At 33.8% G+C, this 21,397-nt stretch overlaps 1 protein-coding gene across 1 annotated transcript in view; it reads left to right on the forward strand.

Moving 5' to 3' along the window:
• TBC1D32 (TBC1 domain family member 32) overlaps window positions 1-21,397 on the forward strand; it is a 182,894-nt gene that overhangs the window by 35,596 nt on the left and 125,901 nt on the right. The window contains exons 9-16 of the mRNA XM_088795491.1: window positions 2-105; window positions 199-260; window positions 845-989; window positions 3,453-3,512; window positions 10,033-10,123; window positions 13,688-13,828; window positions 16,351-16,443; window positions 18,415-18,557. Coding sequence (XP_088651617.1) covers window positions 2-105; window positions 199-260; window positions 845-989; window positions 3,453-3,512; window positions 10,033-10,123; window positions 13,688-13,828; window positions 16,351-16,443; window positions 18,415-18,557 — 839 coding nt within the window. The remainder of the gene's footprint in view (window position 1; window positions 106-198; window positions 261-844; window positions 990-3,452; window positions 3,513-10,032; window positions 10,124-13,687; window positions 13,829-16,350; window positions 16,444-18,414; window positions 18,558-21,397) is intronic.

A 21,397-nucleotide genomic window follows, 5' to 3' on the forward strand; every position in this document is an offset into this window, starting at 1 on the left:
GCTAAATATTTGGAGTTATGCTTTATTTCTAGAGAAAGTCATATTCCTACTCTTTCAACTGGTATAGATCTAACTAATCCTAATGTGATTCGCTTACTTAAAAAGGTATTTATTAACTATAACATGCCTTTATTTTTATTTCGATAGTTCTATATTTAAGAATTCTAGTTTTTTGAAAACTTCATAACTGCTTTGTAGGTTCGTCTTCTAAATGAATATCAGAAAGAGGCTCCATCTTTCTGGATTCGCCACTCTGAGAAGTAAGTCCCCTAATTTATGCCAACATCAAATATAGGTATATCACTGTCCCAGTTACATTTCAAAGAGAAAGAGTAGAGAGTGTCTTAATGATTTACTTGATAGGGAAGGGATTAATAAAGTTTTATTTTTTAGCTTTTCATGTTTGTACTTAGCTCTGTGAATGGCTCAATGCAGGTACCATTTTATACCATTTATTTATCACCAACAAGGTAAAAAGGTGTTATAGCCTCTGGTTCTTTTATTATTGGCCTTTTATTATTGCTACTTTGGAGAAGTTCCTTATGTGTTCGTTAAACTTTTTCCTTTTAGTTCTAAAATTTTTAATAAGGTTGTAAGAGCAATGATGAGTCTAAAAAGGAAAGTTAAATTTGGAGAGCCAGTGTTGAGTAGAAAGAATATGTTTATAAAACAGAAAAAAAAAATGGTGTGAATCCCATCTCTGCCATTTACTGAAATATTAAAAAAAAGCTGTTTCTAAAGATTACTTAAGACTTTATTGTTCCATAAATATAAAACATATCACCTGTCCTTATATCAAATAGCATTTATTTTTTTCTAAAATCACTTCTTTCCAATCTTTAAGGTATATGGAAGAAATTGTGGAGAGTACTTTGTCCTTATTATCAGTTAAACATGATCAAAGCCATCTTGTCTCACAAAAGATTTTGGATCCAGTCTACTTTCTTGCATTGGTTGATACCAAGGCTGTGTGGTTCAAAAAGTGGATGGTAAGGAAAAATGAAATATGTTTTGTTATGTTTCAGTTTATAGCTATATTTCAAAGAATAGCTAATATTTGAGTGTTTACTGTGTTCTAAGAGTTATAATCACTTTTATTTTTTAAACTCATTTAATTTTTATAACAATCTAAGAGATAGATGGTATTATTACTCTATTTTACATATGCAGCAACTGAGGCACAGAGAAGTTAAATGACTTGCTCAAGATTGTTTATCTAGTAAGTGACAGGGCCAGAATAGGATTTTAAATTTGATTTAAAATTTCGAATTTAAATAGGATTTAAGTTCAAATGAACCTAAATGATAGGTTCAGTTGGACCAATTGAGCCGAATGACCTATCCAAAATTTGATCATTTTTAGTTTAAAAACTTCAAAATTTTTAAGCAGGTGTGGTAGAACATAAGGGTTCAATGCTCATTTTTCTTCTGGCTTAGGTGATATGTCTGAAAATATTTCTTCTTTTTCCTTTTACTAAACCTGCAGTTCGGGAAATGTGTTTAATGCCTGAATGCTGATAATTTCCTATGGAGTTCACCACTGTCCCGGAACTGAAACTAAGATTAAGAGTAAAGAGATTGTTATATTGCTACCTCTCATTTGCTGTTGAGTAACAGTGGTCTGTGTCCGGCAGTAGCAGCAGCAGTGTTGGCTTATGTTCTCACAGCTTTGTCCCTTTTAACCTATCTACTGGGCATTATGTATTTGTGGCTTGTGGAAGGAAGGGCTGGGCCCATGACTTGCCATGCAAAGCAGCAACATATTCATTTATTGCTCAGCACAATTTGGACATTATCTAGCTGATGGCTTTTTTTTTTTTTTTTTTGCCTTGTGTTATCTAAACTGTACAATAATGCCCAATTAACCAAAACACAATTCTGTCCAGTACTTACCCACTTACCTGCCTTATCTAGTATGTGTTCATAAATGTTTGCGCAATTTAATTTAACCTGAACTTTTTGTTTCTCACATTTGAGACAGAACTTTTTAAAAATTTGTTTTTGATTATCACTCTAACAGCATTATTGTAGAAAATATGCGAAATTTGTAAAAGCACAAATAAAATTAAATTTCTCTAAATCTACAATGCAGGGATAATAACTACTACAATTTTGATATATGTAGTTACATTTATTTCATATACTTTTAAATTTATCTGTTTAGGTCTTTTTTTCTAACAAAAATCATATTCTGCTAAGTTAATTAACTTCTTCACTTAACATTTTTGTCATCAGTATTTGATTCTTAAGAGAATGAGGCAGATCACAGGAAAACTAACCAATAGAAAATTACTAAAAATCAGCTCCCCAAGTGTGTTCTAGTATTAATGAAAAGCCGTCAAATTTTCTACATCCTTAAGGCAGAGGTTGAAAAACTTCTTATGTAAAGGGCCAGACAGTAAATATTTTTGCCTCTGTGAGCTGTACTGTTTCTGTTGCAACTACTCAGCTCTGCTGTTGCCCTAAGCATCCATGGATCATATATAAATGAGTAGACGTGACTGTGTTCCAGTAAATTTTATTTACCAAATCAGGTGGCAGCTTGAAATTGTCCTGAGGGCTATCGTTTGGTGGGTCTAAGGGATGAACTATGAGGATTTCTTTTCAGAACATGGCCATTAGTTTAATTGTAGGTCAACATATTTCTCTTACTAAAGCTGAAAAAGATCAATGGTTTTAAAAACATTTAAAGCTAAATGTTTTTAGCTTAAAACATAGGGTTTTGATTAATCCTCGATTTACTAAATCCCCATTTAATTAAACTCTATTTCCCAGAATTTCAGATAGTTTTTACAGAATATTCCATGGAATAATTTTTATTCTTAAGTAACATGAAGAAACTACATACATTCAGCACGAATGATACCTAATATAATTTAAATAATACGTGTATTTTCCCCTTGCTTTGTACAATGCATAAAAGCATGTTTTAATCCCATCTATATTTAGTTTTAAGGAGAGGATTAACGATCTTTCTGGCATGTCCAATCATTTTAAAAACATAGTATGTTTAAGATACTTTCCCTTCAGAGCATTTCGACCTCGGCAAATTTCTACATCGCTAGACAGTACAGTATCCTCTACAGTATGAGGGCTGTGATTTCCATCCTCTGTCCCCACTTTTGTACCCTTTAGGCTCTATCATGCACTGGTGGGTAGGTACATTTTTGGGTGGTGGTTTTAAAATAGATTAATATGGCGACTGGTCACAATTGAGGGATAGAATATTTTTCTACTGGTCAGTCACTACAACCACAGTTTATTGATATGATTTGGATTCTTGTGATTGCTATGGTCATAATTCATTGTACATAGAAAAACCTGTTTTGCACTGATTACAATAATTTAAAGCTAAGTTATTGTGTAATTTATGATGTTACTAGAAATGATGCAAGACAATAGCTTTTGAATGGTATAGTTGAATATTAAACACCATTTTTCTCTTAATTTTAGCATGCGTATTATAGCAGAACTGTAGTGCTGAGACTTCTTGACAAGAAATATAAATCTCTGGTAAGTCTATATTTCTGTTCTTATGGAGAAATAATATCACAAAAAGATATATGATGTAATAACATGCATGTGTAAAGTTGAGATAATTAATATTGGATAATGAAGCAATACCCCTTTTATGTGATTTTAAAAGTACTATTCTATGAAACATAAAATGATAAAAATAGAGACTTAAAATACAGTCAGGATAACAACTAGGAAATACTAACTGCAAAGTAAATTGGGCTTCAAACAAACCATTTTGAGAAACCATATTTTTAAGTATTATCATGTAATTTAATTCGTATCTGGTATTTGTTAGTGAGCTGTATAGAGTATACCCATGCTTTTGACTAAAAGTTGCATGAAAAAACTCAGAATGATAAATGCTTTTGCATTTGCAAAAATTAATTCAGTTCCATAAAATATAAACTAATACTGTAAAATATATTAGCAAAATTTTTTACATTTATTGCTATTAGAGCAATATGTAAGGGCAGTGAAAGAAATTGAAATTAAGTTAAATAATTGTGACAAACATGAAAAATGTGAAATGTATTAACATATTAAAAATTATGCTAATATGACTTTGAGATGATAACTATGGTTTATATAGTTAATAAAATCTTGAGTTTAGAAGCCAAGTGAAGGGAAAGATTCCTGGAATGGTGAATTTTTGTGTGAATGCAGTAGAGCATAAAATGAAAGAAAGAGAACAATAATTGTTTCGTGTTTGAGAATCAAAAGAATTGAGCTTCAGAAATGAAGAGAGAGGGATATTGAATAAAATGAATAGAATTTATTTGTAGAGGTAATAGGTGCTTAAAAATCTTTAGACAAACTGAATTGAAATAAAGTGTTTCCACATCTCATTTCTCTCCCATTGCCATTTTAAGTGAAAGTTGTTGTAACCATGTGAGCATAGACTGATCTTATTAGAATAGAGAAATGAGAAAAAATAAAGAACAAAATGATTTTTGTCCCCATTGTTTGGCATACAGATAACTCACTGTTGGTATCACAGAAGTCCTGATGGAAGCATTTCAAGTATTTTTTTGTAGATTAACTCTTAAAATCTGTTCCTTACTTGAAAAGTTAATTATGCCATAATCCAATTTTAGCCTGCAAATAGTTACTTTATTATAAACAACTTCAGTATTTCATCAACTTTGTCAAATATTTTATTTCATGCACATAATGGGTCAAACTTGTGTGAGATTTCAGCTTAAATTTCATTTTTCTTAAAAAAAGATTTCCTAAGTTTATAAAATATCAAAAGGTTATTCATGTATAATGTTATATGTTTTAAAGTGAACCTGGCCTAACTTTTGAAAAGAAACATTGGGAAAAATGGATGCAAGATCTATTTGTTCCCATTTTTTTTTTCAGAATTGATGATCACATTTTGTGTATCTGCAGTGGAAACTGCATCACTCCATAGATTTGTTTTTTGTTGTGTAAGAGATCCTCTCATGAGGACTGTAGTTATAGCAGCCTATTTAGCACGTGACCTCCTACAACATTTCCTCTAGCTTCTCTTCAGTGCTGTCCCATAACATTTTCTACAATGGAATGTCTCCATTGTCCAAATAGGGGATCCACTAGCTGTGTGTGTCTACTGAAAGCTTGAAATGTGATTAGGGAAACAGAACAACAAATAATTTATGTGTACATGCGGTCATTTTTTAAAGAGATATCTGAGAGTCGCGACCTTTATTTCCATAGCATTGCACAGTCATAAACTAGTTGAAAAGCATTTTGACTAAATCAGTATAAATATTTAACCTTTTATTTTTCACAACTTGAATCTTTGCCCAATCTACCCTTAAGGAAATAGCTTCTGAAGTGGCTTTATGTAGTGTATTTTCTATTTTTCTTTCCCTCTCAAAGTCATTTAAAAGAATATTGACCACGAGGTTATTTAAATTCTCCCTTGGTTTTTCTTACCATAGTGTATTTTTAACCCCCACTCTGTCCCATCTTGGTGTATATTGATAGTGCAGGAGAATAAGTATCAAATTAAATTCCTAATTTTACAGCAAGTTTCTGTCTATCTTCCTGAGGTTTAGGAAAATCATTCTTTATACTCTCAGCCTGACTCGTTAGTATTTACATTTACCAACTCTAGATCTGCTTTCTGCTCCCGCAATTTAAAGGAGATGTTGTATAATGTGATTGTTTCTCTATGGAAATTGTACTTTTTTGCTGTGATTGTTACCTTTTCTCAAATAAAAGGTGGCACATTTTAGAAGCGACGGGAAAGAGTAGAAGGAACAGAAGTGGGTGTGAGTGAGTTGTGAAGATAAAGCTGGTAGAGATGGGTGCAAGGAGGATAGGTTTCTGAAGGTTTGAATAGAAGTTAACTAACTGTCTTTGAGAGATTGTTTTGGAGGTAGTGTTTTGAGTTCTCAGTTAAAGGAGGTGCCTAATCTTTGCTCTTTTGTTTCCTAATTCTTTAGAGTTTCTCTTAAGTGTATTTATTTTTTTTCATGTCAAAATTTGTCCACAATGGCAATTGGTATTCTAAGTCCTTTTTTTGTTGTTATTGCTTTTTAACAAGGTACATGTAAGAATTAGGATTGTAAGAATAAGTTCATCTAGAAAGTAGGAGCTCTATCAGGAGGAGGTTGCTGCTTTGACTTAGAGAAACTCATGACAACCATGAAACATCACTGCATTTTTGGGTAGAACTGTGTGCTTATGAACGGTGTCTCAGGTTCTGACCAAGCAGAAAATAGAAGGGGCTATATAATCAGTGACAGGAGAATCATTGACTTCCCTCTTTCATGAATTGACAAGTCAGGGAGGGTCCTCGTGAAATTTTTGTAGGAGTCCCATGGCAGTCTGACCAGTTGCTTTTGCATGAATTTGTTGCTGGTAGCTAGTAATCTCAGGGCTGGTTTGCATTGATTGATTGGATTGGACTATGCCTCCTTCTGTTCCCTATAAGACACTCCTTTACATAGTCAGTAGACACAAGATAAACCAGAATAAGACAGGAGTTAAGACTGTACAAATAGCAAAGCAAAACAAGCACAGAAAAATAAGCAGGTTAGTAGCAAAAATGTTTACCAAATGGTGCCCCTCTAAAATAAAAGACTATTTATACAAATTTGTACAAATTTCATTAGAAGCCCTAAACAAATTTAGCAATGAAAACTCAATGAAGCAGTCAGTGCTCAGACTGTTGTTGACACAGACTCACGTGGTGGCAGATCTGAAGGACTGCCAGTTTGGGACTCCAGGGGGCCCAGTGAACTACACTCTTCTTTGTCTGAAGATCCCACTAAATGCTGCCAAGTCAGAGTATTCAAGGTAATCCTAATGAAAGCTCCAGAATTGTCAAGTATTGATACCATGGTTCAATATCTGAAACAGTGCATAAAGCTGAATTCATTTCTTAGTTAAGTCAGGCAAAACAGATTGTTAATCTTACAGGGTTTTTGGGAAAAGCTTGGAACTCAGGGTTTGATGGTCTTTCAGAGGGGAGAGTGAGTTCAACCGATTGTAGAAGAATGGCAACTCAGGTGAGATTGCAGCTGACTAACTGGCTTGTGCAGATACGTTTCCTGGAGTGTGTCTTTTGTTGTTGGCAGATTTTTAGAAGCAAGGGGGTAACACTGATTGCTTGGCTTTCAGAAGTATGTTCATTAAGATCCGTTGACATATATTGATTTACAAAATTTTAAACTCATTCTGCTGGATACCTGTTACCATGATTATATAGGTTTATTATAGACTAATAAAGTAGATTAAAATCAGTATCTGGTGTTTATCGTTATATATAGAAAAAAGTACTCTTTTCTGAGAATTGGGGGGATTTTTGTTATTCTTACTGAGTTGGTGTTATCTTGGTGGGGAGGTGTACTCCAGGTAGTGGCAGGAAAATATTTCAGGGTAATGGAATAGCATGTTTAAAGACCTAGGGACTGGAAGGTGCATAGTGCATTTGGAAATTGCACATGTTTTATATGACAACATAGATTGCTAAGGCAGTGTGAATTGGTATTAGGGAAATTTTTTGAAAATCAGTTCTCTGAAAGCTAATGTTAAGTGGATGAAGATTTTTGAAATGTTCTTGGATGCTTTAAATTTGGTATATGTCATTTTACTTCAGTTTGTTTAATTCATGCCTGGTGCAGGGCATAATTCCATAAAAGCAGAAAAGACCTACTTAAAGGAAATCTTTAGCCCCTTTTGCAAATGACAGAGTTGAGTTTGTTGTAAATGTCAGTTTTGAGTGTGTTTCAAATCTAACTGGTGTGTGTTGGTGGGTGAGATTTTCATTGAGTTTGCTTTTGATAAGTTGGTCTTTTGACTGTTTACATGTTGAATTGGCTTTGGTGTCTGATTTTTACACAGGTAGATGTAGTTCTGCATTTGTTTGTGCATGTGTGTGTGTGTGTGGTTAGGGAGGAGGACACCTGAAGGGTAAGTGGAGTAAGACTGTCAGATCATAAAGAATTTTTGTATAATGTCAAATTTAGGAGATTGGCATTTATTCTGGAATTGTGGTGAGCCACTGATAGGTTTTTAAGTACTGAAGTAATATCATGTGAAGGCTTTGGAATATGGGTTTAAGGTGCTAGGTGAAAATAGGGGAGAAATGTTGAAGCAAAGAGATTAAGAGGCTTTGCAGTAATCCTAGCAAAAGATGATGGAAACATGAATAAGGACTCTTGACAGTGTGAGTTGGAGTAAATGGATGGACTCAGGAGTACCATATTTAGAATGTGGGATTGAAAGGACTTGCCTTTTTGAATGGGGAGTGGGTGAGGACATACTGAGTGACTAATGTCATTCATTGAGATAAACAGCAGTAGGAGACTAATAGGAGAGTGGGGAAAGGTAGAAACTTTAGATTTGGTAGATTTGGTCACATCTAGTTTGAGATTCGGATTTTTAGGAGTCAATTTTATATTACTGATCTGAATCACTACAGTTTGATTAAAGAAGATGTATAGATATGGGAGCGGGTGCCCAAGACAACCCCCAGATTTGATGATTTTCTGGGAGGATTTGCAGCACTCAGCATATAGTCATAACACCAGTTATGATTTATAACAGAAAAAGTATACAAAGCAAAATTGGCATATGAAAGAGTCACATTTGATCAAGTCTTTTTCCCAGTAGACTCCACTTCATTCCTCCTGAATAAAATTGTGACAGCGTATGTGAAAAGTTGTCTACCAGGGAAGTTCATTTAAGAATGTCTATTTTTTTAAATTGCTGGTTGATCACATAGACATCCTCAGTCTAGCACAAACCAGGGTTCCAGTCTCCCGGAAGAAAAGAAGGTGTTCAGCATAAATTACGTTGTTTGCACAGTTTAGGTGTAGTGAATCTCTCTTACCAGTTCTCGGAATGGTGGGAACCCTCCTGAAATACAAGTTACCAGACATTAGTAAAGCAAGGTCCAACCTCCTATGCAGGCCTTTCTAATTATGGGAGTCCTGCCATGTTAGCACTTTTCTGCATAAAACTGGTAAGAATGAATGAGACTGGGAAATCCATCAGTTCCTTGACACCACAGTTATGAACTTGCTTCTATCCATACAACCTTCATCTTTTTCTCATTTAAAGCTTAGTCCTTCCCTCAACTTCTTTTCTCTTCTGTGTCGTCAAACTCTTCATCTCTAATGGCTTCCTCCCATGACAGTTAAGCGTGATTATATCCTTCTCACCTGAAAAATAATTCAGTCTGGACTCCAAGACCCCCTATACCACCTGTTGTCCTCCTTTTTCCCCTTTTCTTCACAGCCAACCTTCCTGAAAACTGAAATTGTATTGGCTGTCTTTACTTTTTCAGTTCCCATTCCTTTTTGTTGTAATCTATAATCCCTAAACCCCCTTGAAACTGATCTTTTCAAAGTCACCAACAACTTCCTTATTACCAAATCTAACAGTTGTCACTACTTACCTCACTGGTGGCTTCTATTTTCTATGAGAGTTAGAATGAGAAGGCATCTATCAGAAGTAGGTAGGTGCAGAGGAAAGGGGAAAGATTTGAAATCTCTGCTTGTGGAGAATGGGAGAAGGTAGAAAGCAGAGTCATGGGAGAGTCACTGGGTACAGCAGAGGAGATAACTTTTTATTGTGACAGTTCTTTAAATTATGAGATTTTTCTTTATCAGTTTTCAGTAAATCTGGTATCTGAAATGGAAATGAAGGCTTGATCTAGTTTATATTTTGCTGGCTAGGTCAGAGGAAAAAACCCTAAGGCAGGAGAATTGGGGATATTCGGAAGAGTTTTTAAAAACATGGCCATATGATTTTTGCATCTTTAATTATAAAATGTGAAGTATGTTTCTATTTTTTTATCTATTAACACCAACATTATAAAAGTATTTTACTTGTTGGACTATAAATATTTTCAGTGTTTCCCGGAATATGCCACTGCAAAGGAACTATTATTCTAAATAGTCTAAATATTTCTCTTAAATATCTTTCCAGCTTATTTTTACAGCCTTGACTAATTTCTTTTAATACTTGAACTTGTAGGCTGACAATTTCTATAATTAATAAGTTATTATTTTATTAGATAACTACAGCAGTTCAGCAGTGTGTTCAATACTTTGAGTTATGTGAGACCATGAAAGCTGATGAGATTTTGGGACATTCAAAGCATTGTGGTAAGTCTAGTTTTCTCTGTTACATACTTTTAAAAATAATACATTTTATTAATAAAAATAGCTTAGTAATAACTTTTATTTTTAGTTTTTAGTATCGTGATAAATTAGATTACTTTTGCTAATGTAAAATATTTTCACAAATTTAAAAGATATATCATAATGATGGCTTTTTGTAACAGATCTACATTTGAAAAATGTATTACTATACTGATTCTTACCAAATGCAGTTTTTCAGTTCATCCTAGAGTATATGCCCTAGTCTGTGTATACAGCAATAATATACTTCACACTTTTTCCTATCAGCCATTTAATCGTCACTTATGCATTTTAGTAGAAGGAAAATTTCTACAAAATACTGTTTTATTATTGGGCAACCTACTCCACTCTGTGATTCTTCTCTGCTTATCCCTACTCTGAGCTAAAATAGCCTAGATGTTTTGTAATCTAGCCCTAATCTCTCTCTCTCTAATCTTATTTCTAATTATTGATTAAAGTGAATTTTACAGCCAGATTCTTCTGTATACCAATGCCTGAACACCTTTGTCATTCTACTGCTACTGACTGCCCCAATCCATAGTCCCATACATGAATGTATATCTTATTTATTGTGAAAAAATGCACTTTATTTTAAATTTTTCAAGAAGGATTTTCTGCCTATTCTGAATTTTTTTTATATTTTTGCTTACCTCACACAACCTGTCATATAAATTAGGTATTTATCATTCTGTTATTTTTATTTTATGTCACTTCTCTAAGCAAATAGTAAATCCTCTGAGAGTATGAAGATACCTTATTTTTTTTATCCTTGGGTAAATTCTTTATCTAACTCATGCAAGAAAAATGGTTTAAGACCAATAACTAATGGGTTTCAAAAGCTAGTGTTTCATAGTGGAGGAGAAAGAGCAAAAACCAGAATTTATTCTTTGAAAGGAATTAAAAGATAAAAAGGAAAGGATAGTTAAGTTTGTGTCAACTTACCTCATTGATAAATTTATAGATTTTTTTTAACTTCTTGATTTTAAAATGTTTTTATCTAGGTTTTTTTTTTTGCACTCTCCCACCCCTTTAAACCCCCCCCCCCCCCCCAGCCTTTCACTTCTTTTCCTTCTTCCCTTTCTTCTTAGGGTGTTTCACTGCATTCTTCTACCATTCCTTTCAAAATTTTTGCTCTTTTTTATTTCAGAGTTTTCTGCCTGCCGTTTCCCAACTTTAGATCAATTCAACCTTCCATCTTTTCTGGTCCTCAGGAAATTAAGCAGAGTGTTTGCGATGTAAATTGATAGTGCACATATATACTTTTCTAACCTCAGCTACTGTCTGTGTTGCTTTGGGATCCTCTTAGGTGTTCTTTCTTCAGTGTTTCATAACAGCTACTGTAAGCCTTCACCAGTCTCATCAAGCCCCCTGCCTTGTTTCTGGCTACTTTTCTCTCAAGAGGAGACCTTCATCCTACTTCACTAGAAAAATGGCACTTTCCAGATATAAATTCCCCAGATGTCCTGCTTCTGTGCATACAAATGCGTGTTTATATGCTTTTTTCAATATCCCCTTTTTTTGGGCCACAATGAATGAGGAGCTATCCTTGTGTTCACGGTTGATCATTTGCTCTTCTGTTCCTGTCTGGTGTTCTTTGTGTTTTTGCTTGTTACTGTGTATCCCTTTCTATTGGTACCTTCTGCTGCATCCTCTAAACCTACTTACTATCTTTCATAAAAAACTGAGCAAATTCACATGTACCTTACCTCTCTGTTTCCCTTAAGAGAAAAATCCTCCAAGTATTCTCTATACACCCACGCCTCATTTTTTTCCACCTCTTACTCATTTTTCCACTGCAGAAATGAGGCTCCTATTTCTGCCACTTCACGACCTTCCCATTATCAACCTCCCCTCTTTCTTGTCCTCATTTTACAGCACTTGCCTCTGTTGACCTTTTCCCTTCACTTTCTGGTACCATTCTTTCTTGTATTTCCTCATTCTCATCTAACAAATTCTGAATCACTTGAGAACAACCTCGTTTCTTTTCATGTTTGTATTCACAGAAGTTTTGCCCTTTGTTCTTTTCTCACCTTAATCTACTTGTTCTCTCTTGGGGAAGCCTGTTCACCCTTATGGTTTCAAATATTACGTCTGAAATATTTAAGTCCGCACTCTTTTCCTGAATTCTAGACCCATGTATTCATATTGTACTTAGCATAACTGTCCATGGGCATTTCAATATTTAAATGTTAAGGGCTTAAATCATTATCTTCTCCTTCTAGACCTGTCTCCCCCCCTACCCTTTAGAATTAACTTAAATAGAAGAAAAATTCACTATGTACAGATATTTAAGTTAGGAACTTCAGAATTTTCTTACTTTTTCCCAGTCCACAGGTAGTCCTGTCTAAGCCATGCTGATTTTATTTTATTGAACATTTACTGTGTTTCCCCTAAAATAAGATCTAGCTCGACCATCAGCTCTACTGCGTCTTTTGGAGCAAAAATTAATATAAGACCCGGTCTTATTTTACTATTACATAATACCGGGTCTAATACGATACGATACAATACGATATGATACCCGGTCTTATTTTACCATAAGACTAGGTCTTACATAATATAATATAAGACCGGGTCTTACATTAATTTTTGCTCCAAAAGACACATTAGAGCTGATGGTTGGGCTAGGTCTTATTTTTGAGGAAACACGGTATTTTTATTTATCTGCTCTTCATTCTTTTTGCTGAGACTTTTGTTTATGATATTTTTGATGATTTTTATTTCAAGCTTTGACCTTCTTCCATCCACCTTTTGTGCTGCATTAGAATCAGTTTTATACATGCATATTTGTTTGTTACTTTCCTGCTTAAAACCCTTTAATATTGTCCCAATTGTCTCTATAAGAAGGCCTATATTCCTTCTGTGGTTAAGTTTTCCATGTTCTGCCTTTATACCCTCTAGCCTCTTGTCTCTACCACTTGTCCTCCCCATTCTCTGGCTACATTAGACTGTCATACTCTGAATTGGAAGCCCAGTCATGTTTCTAATTGGTTTTTGACACCAGCGAATAGTTCAAGGTCTTGTATAAAACACATACTCAATAGGTCTTGAATATATGAATGAATGGTGAATGAATGATGTATATTTGAAGGTTTCTATTATTTTAGAGATTCTAATTTCATTTGCTAACATGGTTATAAATACCTTTTGTAGCACTGACTTTTAGTTGGTAAAATTAAATACTAACAAATGTTTTCTATTGATTTCCTCCCTCCCTTAACTTACTCTTGAAGTCTCTCTTGATGATAGATGATAACTCTGGTAATCGTAGGGTATTTGTTTTAGAATGACACTGTGTATATATTATACTTTTCTGATTGTTAAATTTTATAGCGAATGCTTTTCTCCAGAGATTTAGGTCTTAAAGGATCTTAGGAAACGGTAAGGAAAATTATTATTTTTTAAAATTTACACCAAGTGTCTCCATTATAGACTGCTAACTTGTTGAATGTTTAGAAGGGAATGAAGACAGGTACTATAAAATATAATGGCATTAAAATAAATGTAATTGTTTGCCTCTCTCTTAAGGGAACAAACAGAAAACTTTCTACTATTCAGGGCGAGAATTACAATATATTTATTTCATCCATTCACTGTGCCTTTTGGGAAGATTATTGATCTATACACAAGGCAGAAAGCTATTTCCCATAAAGCTGAAGAATAAAAAAGGTATGTACAACTAGGATAAATGAATATGCTCAGGTATGATAAGATTTATGGACTATGGATTATTAGAACTTGGAGATTTTGCATGGTCTTTTCTAGGGCACTTGGCAACATACTCTTTTAGTCTGTTGATGGCTTGTACACCTTGAAGTGTTACATTATTTTTTTCAGTATGTGCTTTTTCTGTCATGTGTAGTTTTTTCTATTCATCCAGTCTTTAATGCTTACCTTATTTCTCTCTCTGCCTTTCAAAATCCTGAGCAATCCAGGTCTGGATTTAGAACTTGAAGACGTAGTTTTAGTAGTATAAAACTACTAAAACTATAAATTAGTTGTTTCATTTTCTTTATCTGTAAAAATGGAATAATGATATCAGTGTCTTAGGATCACAGATTTTTTTGTGATTATCAAAAACATGAGGTTTGAGAATACTGTTTTATAAATTGCAAAGCCCTGTGACATTTGATATTTTACTGTGTTGTTGTTACCGTAAGTCCATTTTTAAAGTTTTCCTCATCAAACTTCAGCACATGATGTTAGTTAGTTATCTTCCTTACCTCCCTTAAAACTTCAAGTCTATACTAGGATATGGTATGGAGATCAGCAAATGTTTTCTGTAATGTGCAGGCAGTACATATTTTGGGTTTTTGTGGGCCGCATACTCTGTGTTGCATGTTCTGTGTGTGTGTGTGTGTCTGTGTGTGTGTGTGTGTGCATGCGTGTGCACCTGCATATGCTCATGTGTGCAAAAAAGAGTTACCACAGCATGCCTGAGACTGCTACCCTTAGAAAGGCCTGCTTACAATGTCAGACCTTGGCTGGCAACTGGGAAATTGGATAATCTCACTATTTCTAGAACTGATAAGAGTGGCTCACTCTGCCTAAAATGTTTGTATGCACAGTGTGGTTTATGCTCTATTCCTGCTTTCCTTTTGGGAGTCCAGAGTCTTCATATGTGTTAGGCAAAGGGTACTTAAATGATCAACCCCCAATAAAAACCTTGGACACTGAGTTTCTAATGAACTTTCTTGGTAGACAACATTTCATGTGTGTTGTCACAACTCATTCCTGGAAGAATTAAATGTATTCTGTGTGACTCCACTGGGAGAGAACCCTTGGATGCTTTTACTTGCTTTGTTCTGGACTTCACATTTTCCTTTTTGATTTTGCTTTGTATCTTTTTATTGTAAAAAAAAAAAATCATAGCTGGGAGTACAACTATATGTTGAATCCTGTGAGTCTTCCTAGTAAATCATTGACTCTGGGTATGGTTTTGAGGACATCTGACACATTTTACATGCCTTTAAAAGTTAAAAAAAAAAATTTTCTTAGCTTGCCAGCCTTACAAAATTAGTCCAGAATGGCTATAGTTTGCCAATCCTGTTACAGAGTATCTTCATTTTGAACACTTTTTTTGTGTACTGTTTCCTAATTGTTTTATTTACCTAAATCATGTTAGGCTGATTGTGAGCTCCTGAGTAAAGGAACTGTTATATGTCCTTCTCTTGTATTTCCCGTGGTAGTGTAATTCTAGGCATAATGGGCACTCAGTAGAGAACTGACTTTCAAGAAAAGTGCTGGTGTTTTATAGCATATGGTTAAACTTAGCAGACATAGAAAGCTTAATATATACTTGTGATGTTATTGCAGTTATTCAACTGATGTTTATATGTCTGTCATCTGTAATTTAGCACTTTATATTAACTTTTAACATTACATTTTGTCCTATCAAATATCACAGGTCATCTCTAAACTCAGTTTTGAGAGATCTATTCTACTGTATTATCATAGGTCAGCGTTTACCTTTAAGTTTCACATGTGCTTTCACCAGAATCTTTTTATGTGAAGGTTCTGTAGCAGAGGTTGGTAAACTACAGCCGGTGGGCCAAATCTGATAACACTGTTTTGTATAGCTTGTGAGGTAGGAATAGTTTTTATGTTCTTAAATTAGTGGAAAAAAATAAAATAATATTTTGTGATGTGAAAAATATATATACCAGTTTGGTGTACACAGTGTCTTATTGGAAAATGGCCAGAATTGTTCATTGCATATTATCTATGGCTACTTTAGTGCTACAACATCAGAATTATTTATCACAGAAACTGTTTGGCCAGAAAGTCTAAAATAGTGACTACCTGGTCCAGAAAAAAGTTTTCTGACCTTGATTCTGATAAGTTAGCTGGACCAACACATTAAGCTGAATTGCACTGATCCTAATTGAATAAAATCAAGCAGTCCTGGTCAGATTCATAGATGTTCCTATGGTAGGTTTATATTAAGTGATTGGTTCAATGTAAATGGTAAAACTATACCTTCACGTCGCACCTACTGCATCACTTGCCTTATCACCTTTTAATTTACTCTAATTTGTTCTTCTGGAGTCTTCGATCTTAGACGATAGCCCCTTTCTCCCTGATTATACCAGTCTCTGTGAAAGCTCAGACTAGGAGGATGGAAGCTCAGTTAGATTTTTGTAAGTTGTAAATCTATGCCAGAAAATAATTTTCTTTTTCTTTTTTTGAAGATTCAGTTTGCCTTACGGATCTTCTGGTTCTGTTTATCCAACTTATCTATTACTCACCAAGTTGTCCAAAGATAACATCAGCTGCACATTTAGGTAATTCTGCTTCTATTTTAAATAGAGAAATAGAAAACATCTGAAAATACTCTAATAGTCTATTGTCTAGATGTTTTGAGTGACTGACCTAGTTTAGTAGAGAGGTTTCGTAAAATCCAGTATTATTTGTAACAAATTACATTGGTTTTGGAAGTAAACCATGTAATTTAAATTTGTTCATTGATGTTTTAAGATGTTCCTAATCTGCTTTTTTATTTGGAGTCAATTTTGCTGAGAATTTTAATGTTGTTCTTTATTAACATTAAGATGTTCTTAAGTAATGCTGTTAAGGGAAGTTTGATTGATAGCTACAAATGTATTTTTTCTTGCTATTTTGTATTCTTTATATTTTCCTGGATGTTTTGATCAGCTTGCTTTTTTTCAGCTCACATCCAAAACTTCATGATCTTCTCTTACTAAAGAATAAAGTCCCCAGTTCCCCAAAAAAGCTTCATGATTTTCAGTAAATGCCTTTCAGTGTTTAATATTTAAAGTGTTTTAAACATTTACATTTAAAAGATAACAGAATTTTTCCTTTGAATATCAATGAAAGTTTCCAAAGTGAAATACTTTAACAAAGCACCCCCATAATCTATAGACTTATAGTGTCTTAGACTTGGAGGTTACTCTAGAAATACTGGCACAGAGTCTGAGTCAATCATGGGATAAAAATGGTCTGGGCCTTACGTTAGTGCTATAATAACACATCTGTCAATTGGTAGGTTTTATCTTTGCAGTTATAATGGCATACTTGTCCTAACAATGGTTCTCACACTCTTTTTGCCTTTACAGCATTTACATGTATAAAGTATTGGTTAGGTTCCCCACTGTGTGCTCCTACAGCATTCTGTGCTTCCTTTATGACAAAAAAATGTCCTTCTTTGTTATAATTACTTGTTAATGTCTTGGTTTACCATCTAGTGGATTGTTTTTGTCTTATTACTTCTGTCTACATTGCCTAGCACAGTGTCTGACACTCAAAAATAGTAGACAATTGGATGAATGGATGAATGGCCATATGCTAATCAATGATACCTCATCGCAAATAGGGTTTCTCATCTGGAGCTGGTTGAAAAAAAATCACTTAACTTTCCTTTTTCATTTTCTTTTTGTCAAGTATTGACTTGAAGTCTTAATGTGTTTATGGAGTATTGAGTATTGTAACAAATTGAGAACTTTGGTGTTATTTTAGTATTGTATCTTACTAGGACAATCTTACACTGCTGGCTTTTGGTTCCTTAATTTCTTCTTTTTTTCTGAGTATATTAAGTAAAATAATCTGAGTATATTAAGTAAAATACTCTGCAAATACATTTTTTTATAAAACTGAAAATATCATATCTATTTTAATGACCATTCGGGTTGTTACATTTATGTGTATTTGTATTTTCCAGTATATATATTTAAAAGAAAATCTTAAAAATGCTTATTCATTTCACTGGTTTTATGGTATCACAAGAAGTATACTAGTCTATAAGAAAATTCTCCTCTGCCTTCTTTTTGACTATTTTGTCTTAATGACTCTACTTTTCTACCAGATCAACACCTGAATACACTTTTTAAGAAAAAGAACAAGAGTAAATATTACATATAATAATAAAAGTGAAAGTAAATGTTTGCCGGGGGAGAAAAGTTATAAATTTGCTTCTAACCACATCCTCACTTTCAAGCAATGATTTAATTTCAAACTGCAAATAACCTTACAGTGTTATCTTTTGGCATTCATATTTGTCATTTATTCACTTTTTATTAACTTGAAGATATGTTAAGCTAATTCTTAATCTCCTTAAGTTTCAGGTTATAATTTGGTAATACATCATCCTTTGGACATTGAGTTTGTGATTTTTAAACTATTTAACCTTGATGATGGGCTTTTTGGAACAGCAATAGCTAAAACCATAAATAAAACATACATGAAGTACTTCATGTTTAAAGTTTTAATTAAAATAAGAAATTATTCTTGCTTTACAGAGAATTATTCTCCTGCAAGTATGGTGACTGAAGTTCTACGGATACTCTGTGATCAGAAAGAATGTGCAATCGGGTGCTTATATAACAACATTGTAGTTGAGGCACTTCTTCAGCCTGTTCATGATTTAATGAAAGGCACTAAGGTTGGTATTTACTAAAGAGAAAAAGTCTCTTATTTGTGTATTAGTGAATATTCAATGGGGTTTTATTTCTAAATTTTATATATTTGAAATACTATTTTATTATACCATCTTTCCTTAGACAGATGTATTTTATGCTGACAGATTTTTATTTATTGTTAAGGCCTAAGTTTATGCAGTCAATGGATTTATTAGTTATGACAGTGTGGGAGAAAAACACATATAACATCTTAAATTTTTTTTTCCTAGTTAGGCTTAGATCTGCAAATTGTAAGGACTGAAAAAAGTTATTCTGTTAAGAAGCTATTTGTCTTGCAAATCTAATAAATCTTGTGAATGTTTTAGTATTTGTCTTAACGGCAATTTTATAGCCTTTGGAAATATGATTATTTTTCTGAAAAGCCAGCTGTTTTATAAGAAGAACTAGTATTACTTTAGGAAAAAAGCTTACAAACATCCCAGTTCTAAACATGTATATGTGTCTCTACAGTTTGTACAGTATACTGCTTCACATTATATAAATTAATCCTTACAACCGAGGCTCAAAGAAGTGACATGTTAAAGGGCAGATAGTTAACAGGCGGCAGAGTTGGTACCACTGCTAGTACTGCTGTCTGTCCATATCCCTTCACTTTGATGATTTAAGCTCCTGGGGAATGACTTAAAGCTTGTCAATAAGCTAAAGGTTTTTGCCTTTCCTTGTCTGTTTTATGTAGTGTTTTTATTGATTGCATCTGCCTCTTACGCTTACCCCTCAATAGACTGGGCAGCTGCTCACCCATTTATGTATTCATTGTTTATTTAGAAAACATTAAGCATTTATGTGAATGTGGTACCAGGTATGGAATTCTGCGAGATTAAGGACATATAATGATAAATTACGTTGATGATCTTACAGGCAACCCTGGGAAAACAAATAAGTAGGGAAGAAACAAATAGGTTACCTAATACAGCTTAATATAATAGAATGTCATAATATATATAGTATTGTGAAATATAAACCACATACCAGAGCTGAGAAATGTGCTCTTGGATCTTATACCATAGCTATTTTTGTGTCTTTGCTTTCATATATCTTTAGTGTTTTATTTTCTTTTGGCATTTTTCCTTTGCCTGTAAGTATGTCTGAGTCTGTCTCATAGCTGGGATGGGAAATGCTCTTGATTATCCAGTGTACATCTTTATCTGCCACTTAATATCTTATCTTTCTAATGATGAACTTTTAATTATGGAAGGATTCCATTGTTGTCTTCGCTCCCTCTCCTCCCAATCGTTTTTTAAATAATTGCATTATGATCTTTCCTCCATTATATCACTGATGCTGCTTTGATTGCTGTTGCCCATAACCTCCTAAATATGTAGCTACTGACCACTTATAGACTGTTATTTACCTGATTGTTAACACAGTAGATAACTTCTGAAATTAAGAAGTTATGTTTACTTGGCCTTCTTAAACCTTTTGCTGTGACATTCGTTTATATCTGAATGAATGTATCCGAAATTTTTATACATAAAAATAATGGCATTTATATACAAAGCAGCTCAAATTGTTATTATTAAACACATAAACACAAAATATCAACTTTGTGTTTTTTGTGGATTTCTGACACATTTTGAAAAAACACACCTTGAAATCAATGGAGTGAAAGAGTTAAAATCATTCTATTTTTTTCTTCCTGTTTTTTGACAAAGATACTACAGCTATTTAATGGAGGGAAGATGGTCTTTTTAACAAATGATGCTAGAGTAATTGGACATCCATAAGCTAAAAAAGGAACCTCAATCTAAGCATCATATGGTACACAAAAATTAATTCTAAATGGACCATGTTGCCCCTCCCTTTCTTTCCATTCTTTCTCTGTCACTTCTGAGGGCTCCTCTTCCAAGTCCTTGCTTTCTTCAGGGATTCAGGACCAGATTCACTTTCTTTTCTTTTAGTACACTTTTCCTGGATAATCTCCTATAGTCCCTTGGATTAGATATACGTGTATAGTTAACTCCTAAATTTAGATTTCTTAAGCTCCAGATTCGTCTTTAGCTGCCTGCTGAACACCTTTTCAAGTTATTCGATGAGGAAATCAAACTCACCATTTTAAAAACAGTATTTTTCTGCCCATGCTCCACTTCTTCAAGCTTGCTCATATTTCCTGCATGGGGAGCAGGACTACTGTAAATCCACACTCCTTCCTCATTGTTTTCATTCAATTTGTAATTCAGACTTGTAGATTTGTTTTCCTACATATCTCTGAAATCCATGCATTTCTCTTAATTCCCATTGCTACTGCTTTTGTTTAAATCCTGATAAATCCTTGCTTGGAATATTGAAATAATTTTCTTACTTTCTTACAGTTTTTCACCTTTCTAGCCTATCCTCTATGTTGCCACTAAGGCTGTTAATGATGCTTTCCTGCTTGTTTCTTGCTAGATAAATTTCAAACTTTTAAACTAGACATTTACCAAGCTTTCCATTTTCTTGTATCCTACTTATTTTCTTTCTCATATATTCCAGTTATAGCATCATTTGCATTTTCTAAACGAGGTTATAATATTTCCCTGTTTGCATATGTTTCCCTCATCCTGGAAAGTTTTAAATTACTTGATAAATTCCTCTCTTCTGAGTAGGTTATATTTTTCTCTGATGTTTTCTCCTAATTCTGGCAGGGAGGTGTTTCTCTATTCAGTAAGTCCTCACTTAACATCATCTATAGATTCTGTGACTTTAAGAGAAACAACATATAAGAAAGTCAATTTTACCACAGGCTAATTGGTATAGGAGGTCTGACAATTACTTTCCCGAGCTTGTGGCAACGATGTTGCTAATCTCTTTTGATATCAGAGGGATT

Source organism: Rhinolophus sinicus, chromosome 2 (genome assembly GCF_057876585.1).
Source record: "Rhinolophus sinicus isolate RSI-liver-muscle chromosome 2, RSI-T2T, whole genome shotgun sequence".
NCBI lineage: Eukaryota > Metazoa > Chordata > Mammalia > Chiroptera > Rhinolophidae > Rhinolophus > Rhinolophus sinicus.